At 38.4% G+C, this 18,955-nt stretch overlaps 1 protein-coding gene across 2 annotated transcripts in view; it reads right to left on the bottom strand.

Annotated features, from left to right (window-relative positions):
- The window catches only part of LOC106871176 (serine/threonine-protein phosphatase 4 regulatory subunit 4), a 225,708-nt gene that overhangs the window by 88,644 nt on the left and 118,109 nt on the right, over positions 1-18,955 (bottom strand). The window contains exon 1 of one of the 2 annotated variants that reach the window (XM_089365401.1): positions 12,777-13,764. The exons of the other annotated variant lie outside the window; for it this stretch is intronic. Within the exon in view, the coding sequence (XP_089221527.1) occupies positions 12,777-12,979 (203 nt within the window). The 5' untranslated portion in view covers positions 12,980-13,764. Of the gene's footprint in view, positions 1-12,776; positions 13,765-18,955 lie in introns of those variants that run through there. 2 annotated transcript variants of the gene reach the window in all.

Here is an 18,955-nt window from a genome sequence, read left to right as displayed (position 1 = left end):
GGAAATTTTTTTCATTGAATGAATTCCTGTGATCTAATATGCTACAAACCCTTTGTGGATGGGTAATATCAAATAATTCAATCACAACATATATTTAAATTAAACATGAAAAAATTGAAATATTACCACCACTTACATGAAAAAAATTGAAATATTATCTTTCAGTATTTTATAAGGTAAAATCTTAAATTATTAATTGACACATTATTAATTATCTTATAACAGCAATGCCTGGAAAAATCATGGATTACATGGAAAAATGCAAGCTTGGCTAATTTACTACCTTAAATACAGAAAAAAGTGACTAATTAGACACTTACAAATTAGCTGAACAGTTTTCATCATCATCATCATCATCATCGTTTAACGTCCGCTTTCCATGCTAGCATGGGTTGGACGATTTGACTGAGGACTGGTGAAACCGGATGGCAACACCAGGCTCCAGTCTAATTTGGCAGAGTTTCTACAGCTGGATGCCCTTTCTAATGCCAACCACTCAGAGAGTGTAGTGGGTGCTTTTACGTGTCACCCGCACGAAAACGGCCACGCTCGAATGGTGTCTTTTATGTGCCACCCGCACAAGCCAGTCCAGGGGCACTGGCCACGATCTCGCTCGAAAATCCTACGGGAGCCAGTCAGGCGGTACTGGCAATGGCCACGCTCAAAATGGTGCATCTCATGTGCCACCCGCACAAGAACCAGTCCAGGGGCACTGGCAACGATCTTACTTGGCTTGCCGGGTCTTCTCACGCACAGCACATTTCCAAAGGTCTCGGTCAGTAGTCATCGCCTCGGTGAGGCCCAATATATGAAGGTCTTGCCTCACCACCTCAGCCCAGGTCTTCCTGGGCCTACCTCTTCCACGGGTTCCCTCAACTGTTAGGGTGTGGCACTTTTTCACGCAGCTATCCTCATCCATTCTCACCACATGTCCATACCAGCGCAATCGTCTCTCTTGCACGCCACAACTGATGCTTCTAATGTTCAGCTTTTCTCTCAAGATACTTACACTCTGACGGGTATTCACATTGACATTACACATCCAACGGAGCATACTGGCTTCATTCCTTGCGAGCTTACGTATGTCCTCAGCAGTTACAGCCCATGTTTCACTGCCATGTAGCATGGCTGTTCGTACGCATGCGTCATACAGTCTGCCTTTTACTCTGAGTGAGAGTCCCTTTGTCGCCAGCAGGGGTAAGAGCTCTCTAAACTTTGCCCAGGCTATTCTTATTCTAGCAGCTACACTTTCAGCGCACCCACCCCCACTACTAACTTGGTTGCCCAGATAGCGGAAGCTATCGACTACCTCTAGTTTTTCACCCTGGAATGAGATAGAAGTTGTTTCCTGTTTGTTTACAGTCTTTATTGCACCTGAACATCTGCCACAAACAAAAACTAACTTGCTAGTTAACCTGCCTTTGATGTTGCTGCACCTCTTATGTGTCCATAGCTTGCACCGGGTACATCTTATAGAGTTACTACCTACTCCTTTTCTACATACTGAGCAGGGCCATCTACCTGAAGGGGTTTGTGTTTTATCTACCTTCCTACTTATTAGGATTTTGGTTTTAGCTAGGTTGACTCTAAGGCCCTTCAGTTCTAGACCTTGCTTCCACACCTGAAACTTCTCCTCTAGTTCTGATAGTGACTCCGCAATTAGGGCAAGGTCATCAGCATAGAGGAGCTCCCAGGGGCAACCTGTCTTGAACTCCTCTGTGATTGCCTGGAGGACTATGATAAATAAGAGGGGGCTGAGGACGGAACCTTGGTGGACCCCTACCTCTACCCGGAATTCATTGCTGTACTCATTTCCAACCCTCACCTTACTGGCAGCATCTCTGTACATGGCTCGCACAGCTCTCACTAACCATTCTTCTATCCCAAGTTTCCTCATTGACCACCAGATAAGGGATCGGGGGACCCTGTCAAAGGCTTTCTCCATGTCAACGAAAGCCAGGTACAGAGGTTTATCCTTAGCTAGGTATTTCTCCTGCAACTGTCTCACTGGAAAGTTTTTTGTACAATAATTTTAAAAGATGAGAACTGTAAAGAGTGATAAATTAGAAGAACTGGCATTCTTTGCTGCAATATTTTAAGAAAAAGGTTTCTTATTCTTTACTTTACTAGAAGTAATAGCTTGTCCTATACTTTTCCAGGTGTTAATAACTTGCCCTGTACTTTTCCAGGTTTATAATCTTAAGAATATTACTTTTCATGCTTGCATTTTTCTATGTAATAGATATTTCTCTGTCAAATGTAACCCTTATTTATTCACATCAATTTGAATTAATAATGCATTTATCTCATCGCTTTGAGACTTCGATGGTGAGATTATATATTTTTAGAGTGATATTATAGGAAAGGTGTGAGAGGCTAGATGTGGCTGGTTTGAATGCAAAACAGAATATTTGGGCTGGAAATGATAGGTTTAAACGTTAAAAGGTTCAATATTTTACACTATATAAATCTGAAATCCATAGGTGATCGCTCAACATGTTAGTAATACATACATACATATACCCAGACCTATATCCCCCATTTTTTTTTAGGAGGGGGTGGCCACAACAAGACACACACACCAGCCATTCCATTCATTTCCCAGCTCAAAGAGGCGAGCCCCTTTCTATGCTCGGGTCAAGGCATAGAACGCAACCCCCAATATCAGCAGCTGGGCCTGACAGCATATGCTGGTTTACCTCTGCCACATCATGCTAGTAATAATAACCATATCTCTCTCAAATCACAACCACATATCTCAAATAAGAAAGAGACTTGTAGTCCTGAAACCAATAAATATCTGTCAGCTTCTCCGATTAACAAATTTTCATTCATCTTAATTGTTTCCAATAACTTCTAATTGAAATTTGGGCTGTGGGGGGGGGGTATAGTTGATTATATTGAACGCTGTGCTTGACAAAATGAAATTTAGAGTTTGTCTATTTTACCATGGCACTGGAGAATTCCAAAATCATCTTTAGTTGATTAAATATGTCTATATAGAGAATTGAAAGAAAAAAAAAAAACCGGCAGTAATTAAAGAGCTAAATCAATAACAGGTTATTAAACACATCATTACATTATTATGCATCACAATTACATAATTATACATTTAATGATGTTTATCTAAACGAAACAATTGTTGAACACAAAGTATGAATGGTATATGAAATTTATGCTTTTCGGCAATTATTCTTAATTAAATATGGCTATTTATTTGCCTCATCACACTTCTTACCAATTGTTATAACCCTACCCATAAGAAAAAAATACCCCTAAAAGGTTGGACGATCATAGTTAGAATGACTAGTGGTGTATTGATCCACCTGTTAGAGACTGACCTGGAGCTGCAACATACATTGTCGTCAACGATATCACATACTACAATTACACAACACCACACATTATGCTACAGAAATAATAATAATAATAATAATAAAGTCAAAGAAGGTGCCTCTAAGTCGACCCGCTAAAAATAGCAGCCAAATTTCCCTTAAATCACAAGCTACCTCCTTAGAAAAGGACACAAATAATATAGTCCTAGGTTCTCTGTACATGGGAAAAGACGGGATGGTCACGGCAGGAATACATTTGCTCATAAGTTTGGGCTGACAAGGGCTAAACAATAACAACAAATAAAAAAAAACTATCCTTATAATTCGCTTCATCTCCTTCAAGAAGTGTTTTACAACAATACTGCTGTGCGCGCGCGCTACATTACCGAAATAAATTGCCCTATTTAAACGATATCCTATTCTACGAATAATTTCCCAAATGAATATGTGACTAAAACTGTATATTCTTAAATTCACAGGGTCACACACACATACAATTCTATGCCAAAAATATACAATAGAAACTACGAATGATGTTAAACGGTTATTGTTATCAAAACCAACTTAAAATGTTGCCCACCGGTTATTGATATTGAAACAGTCCCATGTCACCCACCCACTCAGTATTCAGCAACTTCCATTGTAATATAATTCTTCCTTGGGTTCCTCAAATTTTGAGAGCCTCGTGACATCGGCATTGTCTTGGGCATTTAAAACTTTTAAAACTTGTTAGAGTTCAATATCTTCCACGTCTAAACACAACTGACGGCTACTTCCAAAAGTAAGAGGAGTCAAACCCGGTACTCTACTGGTACTTTATCGATCCTGAACAGACAAAAAAAAAAAAAAAAAAAAAGACAAAGCTGACTTCAGCGAGGTTTGAAATCGAACAGAAAACCGAAAACACAGCAAGACTATCAGCCCCGACTCTGACCTAATGACTATCCCAACACAACGCATATCTTCACAAAAATGCTTAAATGTATGTATGTCTACAGGTGAATGCGTATATGCATAAATACATGGTGTTCCTATAGTATAGAGTCTGAAATTATCTTAATGCGCCAAAAACCGTAATTTATCCGGATGTGTATGTTGTAAGTACCGTAGATATTACTATTAAAAAAAAAAAAAAGGTGGGGAATGCTTTTTGCTCCTTCCTTCCTGTAACTTTTAGGTTTTGAGTTGTTTCGAATCTTCTTTACAGATTTCGGTTTAAAAAAAAATTACGCAATTTTATTCAGAAGTATAACCTCACATGTTAACCCCTCCCCCCAAAAAACTCAAAGCTTAAAAAATACTGAAATAGGGGAAGCACCCCGCCCCCTTTTGCAGAATCTACAGAAAATTTAAGGCCCTTAAACTGCGAATTATTTAAAATTTTCTAAAGTAATTATTATTTTTTTTAAAATAAGAGGTTTTTTTTCTTAATTAGTCAAACCTAAAATAAGTGTTGCCAAATGCAGCATTAAAAGTTACGAATTAAAGTTTAACAAGATTTTGATAATTATTTTTGTTTTTCGTAGAGATCATACGGATTAAAAGATTATAACTAGGACGAAGCAGATTATGGACAACAATCATTAAAAATGAAATTGTCAATTTAATTAAGAAAAGAAAAAAAAATGTAGCCTATTTCTTCGATGTGAAATACTTTTTAGCTCCTTACAGATACGTAAGGCTGGTGTTAAAAACAATACCATTCTAATTTATTTTCTCTCTTCAAAGTTTCTTTTCCACTCATACAAGTACACAAACACTATTTTATCATAGATAAACAATGAGAAAAATATGAAAAGGCAGATCTTGAAATTATCTAGAAATTATTGTGTGATTCATTTGACAATTTTAAAGGTTTTGTAGCAACGAATGATAAAGAGAAAGTGTCGTTTAGTAGAGATATATATCTTGTAAACAATTTCACTCCGTTTATTTGTTGTTGCTAATATCATTGGAGAGAGAGAGGTATTTCGGAGCAACATTCGTTTCATAAATTCGCAACGATCTCAAATTAAGAAATTAATTAATTCGAGTCGAAGTTACACTAACCCAGAAGAAGAAACTCAAGCAGCTTAACAAGAACAAAGAAAATGCAAGAAAACATGGAAGATCTCGCACATGTCAACTATTGTTTAGTGATTGAACCAGTGGTTTAGTTGTTTAAACCCAAGTCAACTTCGATCCAGAAGTGATCAGAGGCATTGCAGTAATGACTATCAATTTTTATCAGCTATATTGTAATATCTAAGACCACATTATCTAACAATTATGGCATGGAAGACATTAACCATTGAAAACTCCAAAAATCTGTTAAACTCACTTAAACATTGTTTTGTGTTACAATTTTCGTTGCACCATTTGCGACCTGGTCACTAATACGGTGCCACTGCATCTCATTATCTAACATTTCCATTTATTTTGAGTATCGATAAGGTACGATTTAAGAATGTTTAGCTACTATTTCTTGAAGTTTGAGAGACCATCAAGAGCTCCTTTATTGGCCGCGGTTGGGCAAAGTAATTGGTGTTTTATTCCGACAGGTAGGTGTATAGAAGAAACAGAACCAAAGTAGCAAACAAAGAATTTCCTTCAGGAACTGCTTAGACTTAACCTGTGCCTGAAAGGTCGGGCGGATGTGACAAATGTTCACGTCGCTTCTGTGATATCGTCTTAGTTGCTAGGCAACCTTGAAGAGCTTCCCAAGCTCTTCTATCGTGTCGAGGAACGACCAGGTCATCTCTAGTCTCTTTCTCCTACCTAACCATTTCACGATAATGTTTGTACGTATTTACTTAAAGTTACTTGAGTGCATCTAGAGCGGTGAAGAACTTTACCACTGCTCATCACTTTAACCCATAGTTCCTCAGAGTAGGACGTGGGTTACTTCAGAATGAGTACAGGTAACAAGTGAATAAAAGTTGAAATAATGCGTTTTAAAACTAAAATCTCTTTCTATAATACACACACACACACATTTATGCATGTGTGTGTGTGTGTGTAATGTAGTCGTTAGTTAGGGTTAGGGTTAGAAAGTAACCATTGGTTTCACGTCTATTATTGCTCATAGGCGACTCATTAGATCTGCTGGCCTGAGGCACAAAATAAATAGTAACTTCCTGACCGGCCATGACAAATCGACGGCATAAAATATTATTGCTCAAAATAATTTTTAGTGTGCTTTTTTGCAGACTTGACCGAATATATATGTATATATATAATCGGTGATTATTGTTCACAACCCCGGCTAATCAAGATCCATTTGTAGAGAGGTTATATGCCTCCGGCTAACGAGTCACCTGTACTACTACTAAGAACATTATAGGTGTGACTTCCTGACTAGCCATAACCAACAATCTTTTAATTATATACACATACACAAACTTAGTCAGTTTGTGGCGAGGGACACTTATTTGAAGCCACAGTGGGGCACGAGACAAAAAGATTAAAAAAAAAAAACGGTTGAGAAGCTCGACTTTAACTTATCTGCTTTAACTTATGTACAGACCGAGGAAGGCGACTGTTTAAAAACCATCAGTTTTTTTCCCCTGCAGATGTTGATTAACAGTTACAAGTGTGGGTGATGGGTGTGACAAAGATAATGAGGTTGATACAGCTGATGGCTGTGATGAGGATGATGGTGATGATGGGTGTGGTAGAAGTGAAGGTGGAAATGGAGAGACTGACTGAAACTTGTCGAACCCACGCCAGAAAAACAAAAACAAAAAAATCACGAAAATAATGATGATGATGACTAGCAACACTCCTATCTCTGTACCAAACCTCTCTCAATAATACCTGGTTCATGTATTTAAAAAGACGGCGAAATAGGTTGAGAATCATGATTATCAGAACGGCGACGATCACCAACCAACATATATAATTACATTCGATAGAAGAAGGTTATTGTGAAACAGGTTAGCTCAGTCTGCTGACCTGAAAGTACTACAAAACTTTATTTCTCAGAAATTTCAAAACAAAAGATAGCGAATAATTTCCATAAATTCAGTGATACTACGAGAGTTGTCTGTATCAAGGGAGAGACGATGATGGTGGATTTAAATAAATTTTAATACAATGAGAGGGAGAGGACAAGAGAGAAGGAAAATATCTTCCTTAGACGAACGGTCAATCATATCAACTTTTTCGAAGTCACTGTCACTACGTTTCTCGCATAAGTAATATACTATGGAAAAAAAGTTTTGAATAATACTTCATTTTTATGTAAAATTGTTTTTATTACTTATAACTCGTTATAAGTCGGTGAGCGGGCAGAATTGTTAGTGTTCCACACAAAATGCATAACAGCATTTCGTCTGGCTTCAAAATCTGTCGAAGTCGATTTCATCCTTTCCAGATCAGTAAAACAGGTATCAATTGTACATTGGGGATCGATGTTATCGACTAGTTCCCTCCCCACAAATTGTGCCCAAGGTGGTAGAAAGGATTTAGAAATACCATTAAAAAAATCGTTTGGTCAGAAGAGAAGGTAGGACTCGTGACCCTTTGCAGTGTCCCACCAAACTTCTAGGTTGGCGGGAAGAAATAATCTTGAAACTGGTAACTTGAATGCTAGCAAAAGAATGGATGCTACTAATGGTACTGAAGGCATCAAATGATGGTATGTTGAGTACCATTACCGTGTGACGGGTCTCTACCCAAGCAGGCCATAGTGGGAATTAAACTGAGAACTCAACGAATAGGAACAAATTTGAATACGGTGGGAGGGAGAAGACGAGAGTATTCGATCCGACGTTTTTACAGTCGCGTTGATCCAACACCTTGAATCGAAACTTTATTTTAATCGACCCTGAAAGAGTGAAAGGCGAAGCTGACCTCGGTGAGATTTGAACTCTGTTCGACGTTCAAACATCAGCCAATTCGCAGCTGTTGAGTTCAAAGATGGGACAATCCTCGAATCTGAAGGAAGGACGTCGACGACAAGCTGTAGATGCGATTAAGAAGCTTACTTGGTAGTTATGTGGTTTTCAGCTCAGTTCCACTTGCCTTGGGCAAGTGTCTTCCATTATAGCCTCTGGCCGACCGATATTTTGAGTGAATTTTGCAGATGGAAACTGTATGAAAGCCCGTCGTATGTGTCCCCTTTGACAACCAGTGTTGGTTTGCTTATGCCCTTGTAATTTGGCTTTTCGTAAGTATTTTAAAATCTGGTGGTAAGTACTGGGTTCAATTTAACTGGAGAGAACGAGTCACGATGATGAGTGTATTATAAGCATGGCCGGATGATGATAATCAATTTGTTCGATTAAATCCTTCAAGGCCACTGCCATAAGGGCAGTAGGAGCGATACTTTTAAAGGGGTGGCACTTTTTCATCCTGCTGTAGGCAATATGTGTTTTTTGTATAGTCCGAGGGAGGCAAACGGAAGGGCCGCCCCGAGCGGCACACACTTTAACTACGCTAGTGTTCAAGGCGGTGCCCCAGGATGGTCGCAATCAATTGACAGTGTGTGTGTGTGTGTGTGTGCACGTGATGGTTGTCCCGCCATTGGTGATTGACTTTAATGTCACCGGCCACATGCCTGCCATCCGGTCACCCAACAATCACTTCATTTCCACCGAAAATTGTTTAAAAGCATTCCCAAAACCTGAAGCTACTTCTAAAAGCAGTTCATTTTATACAGAAAATTAAAAAAATAACGAAATTGAAAGAGTCAGTCTTCAGAAGTTATATTTATTATTAGTGTTGTCAGGTGTAACCAAAGAGGCAGAGGATTAATGATTCCCGCCTCCAAACCCGTCATTACATGACCGAAAGAGGATGTAGAAAAACACACACACGCACACGCACGCACGCACGAACGGACACACACGCACGCACACTAAAAGGAGTGACCAAGGTATTTCCATTTTTTAAACGAAATCATCATCGAGAACCAGAGTCATATACGCGGTACATGATCTGCTAAAAATAGCAACCAAATCTCCTGCAAAACCACAACTAATGATTTTATAAAAAAAAATGTAGTCCCAGAATAGACCTAGAATCACTAAAATGATGGAATACCCATAGTTGTAACACTTTTGATCAATGTTGATCTCGAACTGAGCAACAACTCGAGAGGAGAATGAAACAAAAGTTCGAAGAAGGTGAAGCGGCACAGTGAAGAGGGTAACAGTTCGAAACTTTATATAGGTTGGGCAAACTAGAGAGGAGGGGACGAAGGACGGACACAGTTTGGCTGGAATAAAAATGTGTTCTTCCCATAAATAACTGTACCACTTTTGTTTCCGACTGTCTCCTATGTGTTTGTGTTTACACGTGCGCCACAGAATATACCGAAAAAAACCCATCAAATATAAAGATTACATGACTGACAATACGGATGCGATTTTGTCATAGTCTATTTTTACGTTGGCCTGTCAATTTGTATTGTCTGCCTAATTAGTAGCACTGCTACGTGGCCCTCGTTGGTAAATAAAGGGGAAATCCTAGTTATCCTAATTACTGCATATTAAAATAATAAAAACGACTGCTATAGAATATTCAAATCTAGAGCGAAAAGAACTAACAAACCAATGCCTCATACCATTATTGTAAGAAACAATAGAAAGTGTAATATTATGAAAAACGAATTCCATAATGAAACACATATTTAGTAACAGTTGGAGTATTTTGAATATGGAATAATAATGATTAGAAGAGGAGGAGGAGGAGCCAGGCAAACAGTGTTTTTGTTTCATACTGTTGCACATATACATCTTACCGATATATATATATATATATATATATTGTATATGGGTCACTTAATCTTTTAGATACAGTAAACTATGGACTGTTTAGAAACAAAAACTATAAACTGAGAAAGGGAGGAACGAGGTTTTCAAAGTTGCACGAATAACGAGAGAGAGAGAAGCAAGGGGAAGACAGAGGAGAGAAAGAAGAGGGAAGGAGGGAGGAGAGAGAGGGAGAGAAGAAAAAGAATAGGAGGAGAAAGGAGAGAGAGAGAGAAGCAAGGGGAAGACAGAGGAGAGAAAGAAGAGGGAAGGAGGGAGGAGAGAGAGGGAGAGAAGAAAAAGAATAGGAGGAGAAAGGAGAGAGAGAGAAAATATGAGGAGTGGCGGTGGTCGTGATGATGCTACACTTCTATTTTGGGTTTATGGTAAAAATCAAAAGAATTTAGTAGAATTTTAATTTCATGAAATTGAATGGGGAAGGGAAAATACATATTTAGCAGTAACTAAAGTAATTAGATAGACAGATAGCTAAAAGAAATAGAAGTACCCCGACCCGCACCAAAAAAAAAAAAAAAAAAAAAAAACTGACTATGTAAGCAATATTTCTTTTTATTTATTTCGTGTGGTTAGAAAAAGTTTTTTTTCTTCTGCTGATCTTGTTTATATCCCAGTCAACGTAGATGCTTTTTGGTTTGGTGAAGGAGAGAAGGGAAGAAGTACTTAATTCTTTTGAGATCTTGACAAATATATCCGGTATCAGCAAAAAGCTAGCAACAATCTCTCAGTCAGAGCATGCATGTGTATATGTATGAGTGTGTGCACGCACACACATTTATATATATATATACATACACATTTACATTGTAATGTACTAACTACACCATACTCTTAAGAAGTGATAATGGCAAGATGTTAATAATAATTTTCCTTGACTGTACTAGAACTGTTTTGTAAGGAAGAGCGCAGGTACCCGACAACCTGGTGAGATGAAAATGAGAATAAAAAAAATAGCACACGGCAGGTTTTGAACTTAGAAAGTAGATAACAAAGACGAATCAACAATTCCTGCTGACAAAAATAATAACGATTTGTTACTTTTTTTTTTTGTGCTACAAGAACAACAGAAATATAATACATTAAGATACATTTAACTTTAAAGAAATCAAAGAACAGCGAGTTGACATTAGAAACATCAGAATACCTTAACTTGCATTCTACATTCCAGAGATGAAACTTCAACAGGAATGACTGTCATTTATCTTCCCCACCCCGTTATAAAGTTACCTGTCATGTACCGGGGTCCTTCATTATAGGGTGAATCAACTACGATTATCTTTCTTGTAATAAATTATTGTCATTTTTCATTTTACTATGAGAGAACACACACAAAAAAGTGTTCTGTAATGAAATTCAAAGCACAGAATTAGCTAACAGAAAAGTGGTTAACAGAATAAACGATGATGATGATGATGTATAAACTTTTTTATACATCTTAAAGGGTAATTTAAATGGCTATAAGGAGACTTATGAGGAGTAAACAACACGCACAAAAATTCCCTCACAAAAGTTACAAAATTTGGAGAGAAGCAAAGAGGATGTAGCGTCGTTCATGCCTATGGATGAATAACATGATAAATAAAAAGCATGATAGTATAAACAAAAGGCGCCTGTTGCCTTCATCACCCTCACAGCATCCTGACAGTTTTCACTTGAAGAATTTCTAATTCCGCTTCCTCACTTTCACTAAAAACAAAACAAAAACATAACACCCCAAATCAAAAAGTTGTCAAAACTATGGCGTGAGGAATATAAACCTTTTACACCACACAGACCATTCATAATAGTTCCTGCATGAGTGGTTAGTATCATATTAAGAATATTCCTCTTAAAGTACTGGACATGGTAGAGTGAAGGCATTTGTCAGAAAAACTCATCTCTCAATCCATACATATGGGTATGTGAGTGTGTGTATACATACACACGTGTGCATCCATCCATATCATATATATATATATATATATATATATATATATATATATATATGTGTGTGTGTGTGTGCGTGGTCAGTTGAGGGGGTTCACGTCAATCTTGGAGAAAGAGAAGTAAAACAAAATAGAAAAAAAACCTTTGCGAAATATCTGGCAGATGGAAATACGATGGAGAGACAAGGAACAAGTGACCGGCAAAAATGGAAGAGACTCACTGTCCGATATTCCCGAGGATATTCTAAACTACACACACACACACACACACACACGTGTGTTTGATTTAAAATAAACAGAAATTAAATTACTAAGTTATTATTAAGTTAGCAAATAGAAAGTTTTAAAGTGTGTGTATTATATATATATATATATATATATATAAATGTTATAATTCCTAAATCTCTCTCTCATATATTTATATATATAAATGTTATAATTCCTAAATCTCTCTCATATATATATATATATATATATATACATATATATATAAAACCTCACACACACACACACACACACACACACAGACATGCATATATATATATATACATATATTCACACATGTATATGCGTATTTAAGAGTATGTATACAATTATGTATATAATCAAACATATCAAGCAACAAAAAGAGAAAAAATAACAATCATGCAACGAAAACAGGGAAGCATTTTGTACATTGATTTCGACGAGAATCTTTTTTTAAAAATCATTGTTTATAATAAAAGATGAAGTTTAAGAAATAAGTTTGGTTGATGTTTACTTACTCCAAAGCATCTAAGTCAGACTCGGTATGAGCAGCGGAACCGTTTAGATCAGCATCATTATAAAGAGTAGAAAAGTTGGCAATTGTTGTGCTCGACGTGACAGGTAGATTGGGGTTTGCCGGTTCCAAGAGTAAAGGGTCATTTAGGAACTGTTCTAAATTAGTAGAACTGCTGGGATACACGTCTTCTTCGAACTTGTCCATCTCAAGAAAAAACCCATTAAAGTATCAGAGAATTAACCTTTTATAAATGGTTAATAGAAATAGAAAGAGAGAGTGGCGAGTGGGGAAAGATAAAGTGTGAGAGATATTAGTGCAATGTAGGAACCACCAAAGCTGGAGTTAGAAATATATTAAAGAAACGACTTTTATAAATAACTTTTGACAATACGTGTGTGTGTGTGTGTGTGAAATGTCGACACCAGTTAATGATAACACTCCGGTGAAATAGGTGTCGGCAACGGCGGTTTGTTACCAATAAAGTGACAGGGGAAGTTGACGAGGAGAAGAATGTGAAAAGTTCTGTGACTTTGGGAAAGAAATTTGTGGGAGACGAACGTCAGAATTGTTATTGTGATACTGTAAAGTTAGCACTACCCAAGCCCTACTTTCGTACAAAAAAGAGAGAGAGTTGCACTTTACAGGATTCACTTCTTACACACATACACATACACATACACACAAGCGCATTTTATTTAATTTACGTTTTGATCACTAATAAAAAACAAAAAAAAAAGTGTACGCGCGCGCACCCACACACGCACGTTTATACACATATATACATATTCTGCGCCAAGGTTTTTGTTACCTTGTTTCTTTCTCTCCTTTCACCATTATTAATACACACTTTTTTTTTAAACATTCATATCAGCAATAATAATAGGCAGCAGTTATGCACACACACACTGATAAACGTATCTTTACGCAGATATACGGAAAATACAAACAAATGTAAGCAAGCCAATGAGAGGATTTCTATATGGTCACTGGATCTGCTAGAAACAACAGCTAAAATTCTCACAACTCAAATCAGGGAAACGACCTCAAACAAAACAAAGATGCATTGCACAATATAGTCCCGGATATATAAAAGGGGATGGTCGTATCTGCAGTTTTTTTTTTTTGATAAGTTTGCTTAATTGGAACTCATCTAGAGTAAAATATAAACTCAAATATTTATACACATTTGTGTATACGCGTGCGCATAAATATATGCATGTGTATGATATATATGTTGGTACATATAAGATGAAGCGATGCATCTAGAGCAGCAGTACTCGCCTCTTTATTGCTTGTAGCTCACTGCCATTGGGTACCCCATGTGGCGAACCGAGAAGCAGCCTGATGCGAAAATCCTCTCAGCATATACACAAACTCTTGAGAGGCACCCCGCAGCCGTTAATGGTAAATCGATGCCTTGCGACTCCAGATTAACTTGCATACAGCGGCACAATGTGCAGGACTACCCTGGTGGATATGCCCTGGCATTGCCTTGTAGCTGAGTCCAGGAAGACAAAGACTAGAGGATTACACTGTGATAGAAGAAAACAAAAGCAATGATGGTCTTTCAGCGGTGTCTAACAACCTGGATTTATTTGGCAGCCTCTTGTGGCCGAGAGGAGGTACCAATCATTTTCCATTTACCTAGACACTGGGTCTATATATATTTCAAGGTAAACATAGTGATATTAGGAATTCTGCAACATGAATTCTGGATCGCTAAAAAGCCTGACGGCGTAAAAAAGTTTGGTAACAGGAACAGTTCTGAGTATACGTAAGCTTCTAACCAGAACTCTGCACGTAAGGCGTACAGTGTAATGGCCATTAGTAGCTTATCTACGGATCTATGTGTGGAGAACCCTGTCTATAAATGTCGATGCTTAGCCCATTTGAGAAAGGGCCTAGAAAACGCGCTAAATATTGTTCGCTGGCATTTCTTCAGAGAGGAAGCTGTAAACTGCACGGACAGACCACATAATAGTTGAAAAACAACCAAACAAAACTTCCTTGTTCATTATCCAACTGCTCTCGTAACCAGTGAGCTGAGACACTGTAGTGAGACCAGAGTAATTGGGAAAAAGGTTCTCTCAATGAAGTTAGCGAGGGTTAGACTTTATTCTGGCGGGGTTAACTCAAAGGTGAACATCACCAACATGGCATTGGCTTTGCTGTGAGAAATACTCTGTTGTCTAAACTGACTGCGACACCACTTGGCATTTATCATGTGGCTAACTGCTGAGTGTCTATTATTTAAAAATCAAAACAATGACCATTTCTATCAGATATCGTCTTTTATACTCAACCAAACCTAGCCACCCTGATGAGTAATATTACTTCCAAGTGTTAAGAAGGTGAGGATTTAGAGACTGAATACACGATGATGTTTAGAAAATCTTATCAGTGAAAGTTTGGAACACATTTTCTCTGATATGATGGATGCATCTCAAACCCAAATATTGATTCAAGTGAGTAGACCTCCTATTGTAGGAGCTCAGATGTTGTGTTTGTGTGCGATCCCCTTATGATGCTCAAATGTTACAAACAGGAAAAGACATAGCTGCTACGAGCTCCACAGTCCTCATATTGTAAGGACACTCATCACTCTCGCTGTCAAACTTAGAAGCTTCTGAGGAATTCGTCATCTTGGGAACTTGTACGGATGGCAAATGGTTTCTCTGTAAGTTCTGCAGTCAATGATAATGATGCTACCAAAACTGTCAGATTCAAGAAAGGAAAACACGAACACCAATTCGATGAGAAACCCAGAAAGAAATTGATGGAGTGTTATTTGACCAGTAAATATTGAGTGTGTGTGTGTGGGGAGAGAGAGAGAGAGAGAGAGAGAGAGAGAGAGGAAAGAAAGAGAACGGATGGCTATGTCAACACTTTTGGTCAATTAGTTGTTAGAATCAAGTTTTACCCACATCACTATCTAAGAGATATCACTGCAAAAGCTCAAATTTTACATTTCTGCTGTTTTTTTTTTAATATACAACACTGAACCTCTGATTGACAACTAAGAATTTTAATAAAGTGTCTTCAACTTATAGCTCGGAATCGACCCAAGCTCGGAATCGACCCAAGCTCGGAATCGACCCAAGCTCGGAATCGACCCAAGCTCGGAATCGACCCAAGCTCGGAATCGACCCAAGTTCGGAATCGACCCAAGTTCGGAATCGACCCAAGCTCGGAATCGACCCAAGTTCGGAATCGACCCAAGTTCGGAATCGACCCAAGCTCGGAATCGACCCAAGCTCGGAATCGACTCAAGCCAAAAGTGGAATTTGGCAGACGGAAATCTGTTGGAGGGAATATTCTTAATCTCAGAATCCATTAGCAAGTTATGAGAACATCACCACCGCCTGGACTTCAAATGTCTCCAAGTGGAGTCTACTCTGATGAAAGTATTCAATTCTCCGGAGAGACGGTATCTTCCTCCGTTCTCCTGGCAATCTTGGAGGTACTGAAAACAGTCACGGGTCACTGCCAAAGCCGTAAATGAAATAAACAGAACATACAAGTTGAGATTGTTTTTTTTTTTTCTAGTTAGAGCAACTAGAAATAAATATTGACCGATTATCCCACGAACATACATGCGTAGATTTATGTGTTTAAGGTATGAGTGTAGAGGTGAATATGTAGGGTGTGTGTGTGTGAGAGCGTATGCACTAACGCAGCTAGAGTGTGTGCCACCCGGGGTGGGCCTTCCGTTGGCCGCCCGTGGACTCCACAGAAAACACATATTGCCTACAGCAGACCCAAAAGTGCCGCTCGGGGCACTTTTGTGTGTGCGTGCGCGCGAATATGTAACCACAACCGAATATTTAAACGCGCTGTCCTAAGTTCTATCCCACTGCTTGGCAATGTGGACAAGTTGTCTTTTACAATTCTTTAGATACTTGTGTGGAAGCGTACCGGATGGATAGTGCCCATAATTCTAGGACCTAGCCTTGCCATTCATTGTTACCTTGATTAAGATGGAATTTAAAGATGCTTAATGTCCGTCAAATACTCACTGTACCTGTAATTCTAGGATTTAGCTTTATCAGATCGAAACACCCCGAATATTATATAAGAGATTAAAGGATATAAATATGTGCAATTTTAATCCATTTTCGCTGTAATTCAATTCAACAAATCGATATTTATGCAGATCGAACATTGACTTACTCTTCGTCGATAGCGACGCGAGCGATCCAGCACGCACCTATGCACATGTATGTGCGTGTGAGTATGTGTGTGTGTGTGTGTGCGTGTCTGAGCGTGTGCATGTGTGTGAGTATGGGTGTGTGTGTGTGTGTGTAAGATGACGATGATTTCAGACTAACATGCCAACCAGCCAGCTTGTTCTTATCTCGTTTCCTACGTCTCATCAGATATCGGTTGCTTTCTTACTGTTCTCCAGAGAACAGCTGCTTCGGGATCATTGATTCGCTCATCTGCACTCGGTAACCCCCAACCCCACCAATTCCACCCATTTTTGTTGCCACTTGTTCACTTTATTTCCCACCACCACCACCACACACGCACATCTCCCATATTACGGAAGCGTTGCGCTTCTGGTAATCTTGCCCTTTCGACTGTAATTTTTTTCACTTATTTGCCTTCGCGTACACTCACATTCATGCACACATATATACACGCACAAGTACACCACACACACAACATATACACATTCATCTCATCCGCGTTACAGAGAAGCATTGCGCTCTTGAAAAATCTTCCTCTGACGTGAAGCTCGCTAAGACGAAATCTAATCATCGAATTCCAAGTTATAAAGAAATCAATGTGAGAATGTATTTCGCGTTACGGAGCATCTTATTAAAAAGAAAAAAATGAATAAACGCAATACTTCTGTAACGTTGGGCTGCTGTACACGCGCCCGTGTGCGAAATATGTTTCAAAATATGGCAAAGATGTATTTTCCTTACAGTGATCTACTTTCTCAATCATAAACATCCAGAGATGTATGTGTGGTTTATTGTCCAGTCTGTCTCCATTTAAATTGTTGCACCAAATCGACGCACCTGGCATACAAGTATTACTCTGAAATATACCTGACTCAATCCTTATTTCGGAATGTGTATCATTAAACTTTAAAACAAATTAACACCCATATTGTCATGATTCTGCAAAAGAACGCAATTGTTATAAAGAAAAATTTTTATTGATGAATTCTTCAACGACTTATACATGTAACTTACGGAACACAGAAAGTATGTTGGCGGAATATCACTCACCCTCGGTCCTTTTTTTCCCATTAGTCCATTATTTCGCTATCTATCTAATTCCGTATATCATTTTACACGCAAAATGTAATATTGAGAGGGATGGTATTCTTTCGATGTATCACCACAAAAAGTGGAAATGCCCGATGACGTGTCGAATAGCCCACCTCTCCGGTTTTAAATTTTTCTACAAAATTTCTTCGGAATCCTAGCCTTTTCCCCCCCAACCACAATTTTTTCTTTGGATGGGGAGCCTCCCCCACCCCACAAACACACATCAACTTAATAATATAAAGTAAAAGGATGGGTGATTCTACGATTAGAACTACGGATATTACGAGACAAAAAACAAGAAATAATTTATAATTTCAATCTTTTAAGTTTCACGATAATTTTCCGTTTCCAGTGAGCTTAATAGTTTATAGTGAATTTACCACCATTAGTAGGTGTGCCATGTATCCTTCTCAGTCTGAATATAGGCCAGAGAAACCGTCCCGTTTCCCCAGCCTACAGACGTACTCAAAAATAATGCTATTGTTGTTTTAACTCCGGTCAATACTCTTCTGGCATTGTTATGACCAAAGACGTACCATCCGTGACAATACAGTTCTTTTATATTTGTGGTACTTCACATTTTTCACTGCGGTAGGGGAGTGATCTGAAGGAAAGTTGGATATTATTTGCAGCAAGTCTAGTGACTACATAAGAGGTCTCTTCATCGCCTTCCATTATTGTTTAGTCCCAGTTCGGCCCTGAATGAACAAGTGATCAAAAGCCATCTAATCATCGCTTTGTGTGTGTGCGTGCGTGCGTGCGTGCGCGAAGTGAGTTTTTTCGTACGTCAGAAATGGCGTTTGTGTATATATAAGGTGTGTATAATATGAGTGTGTGGTGTATATGAGGGATATGTGAATGTGTGAAGCGTGGCTAAATGTTTAGGGTATATGACTCA

The sequence above is a fragment of the Octopus bimaculoides genome, chromosome Z (assembly GCF_046866305.1).
Source record: "Octopus bimaculoides isolate indiv1 chromosome Z, ASM4686630v1, whole genome shotgun sequence".
Taxonomy (NCBI): domain Eukaryota; kingdom Metazoa; phylum Mollusca; class Cephalopoda; order Octopoda; family Octopodidae; genus Octopus; species Octopus bimaculoides.
This window is presented reverse-complemented; position numbering and strand designations above follow the sequence as displayed.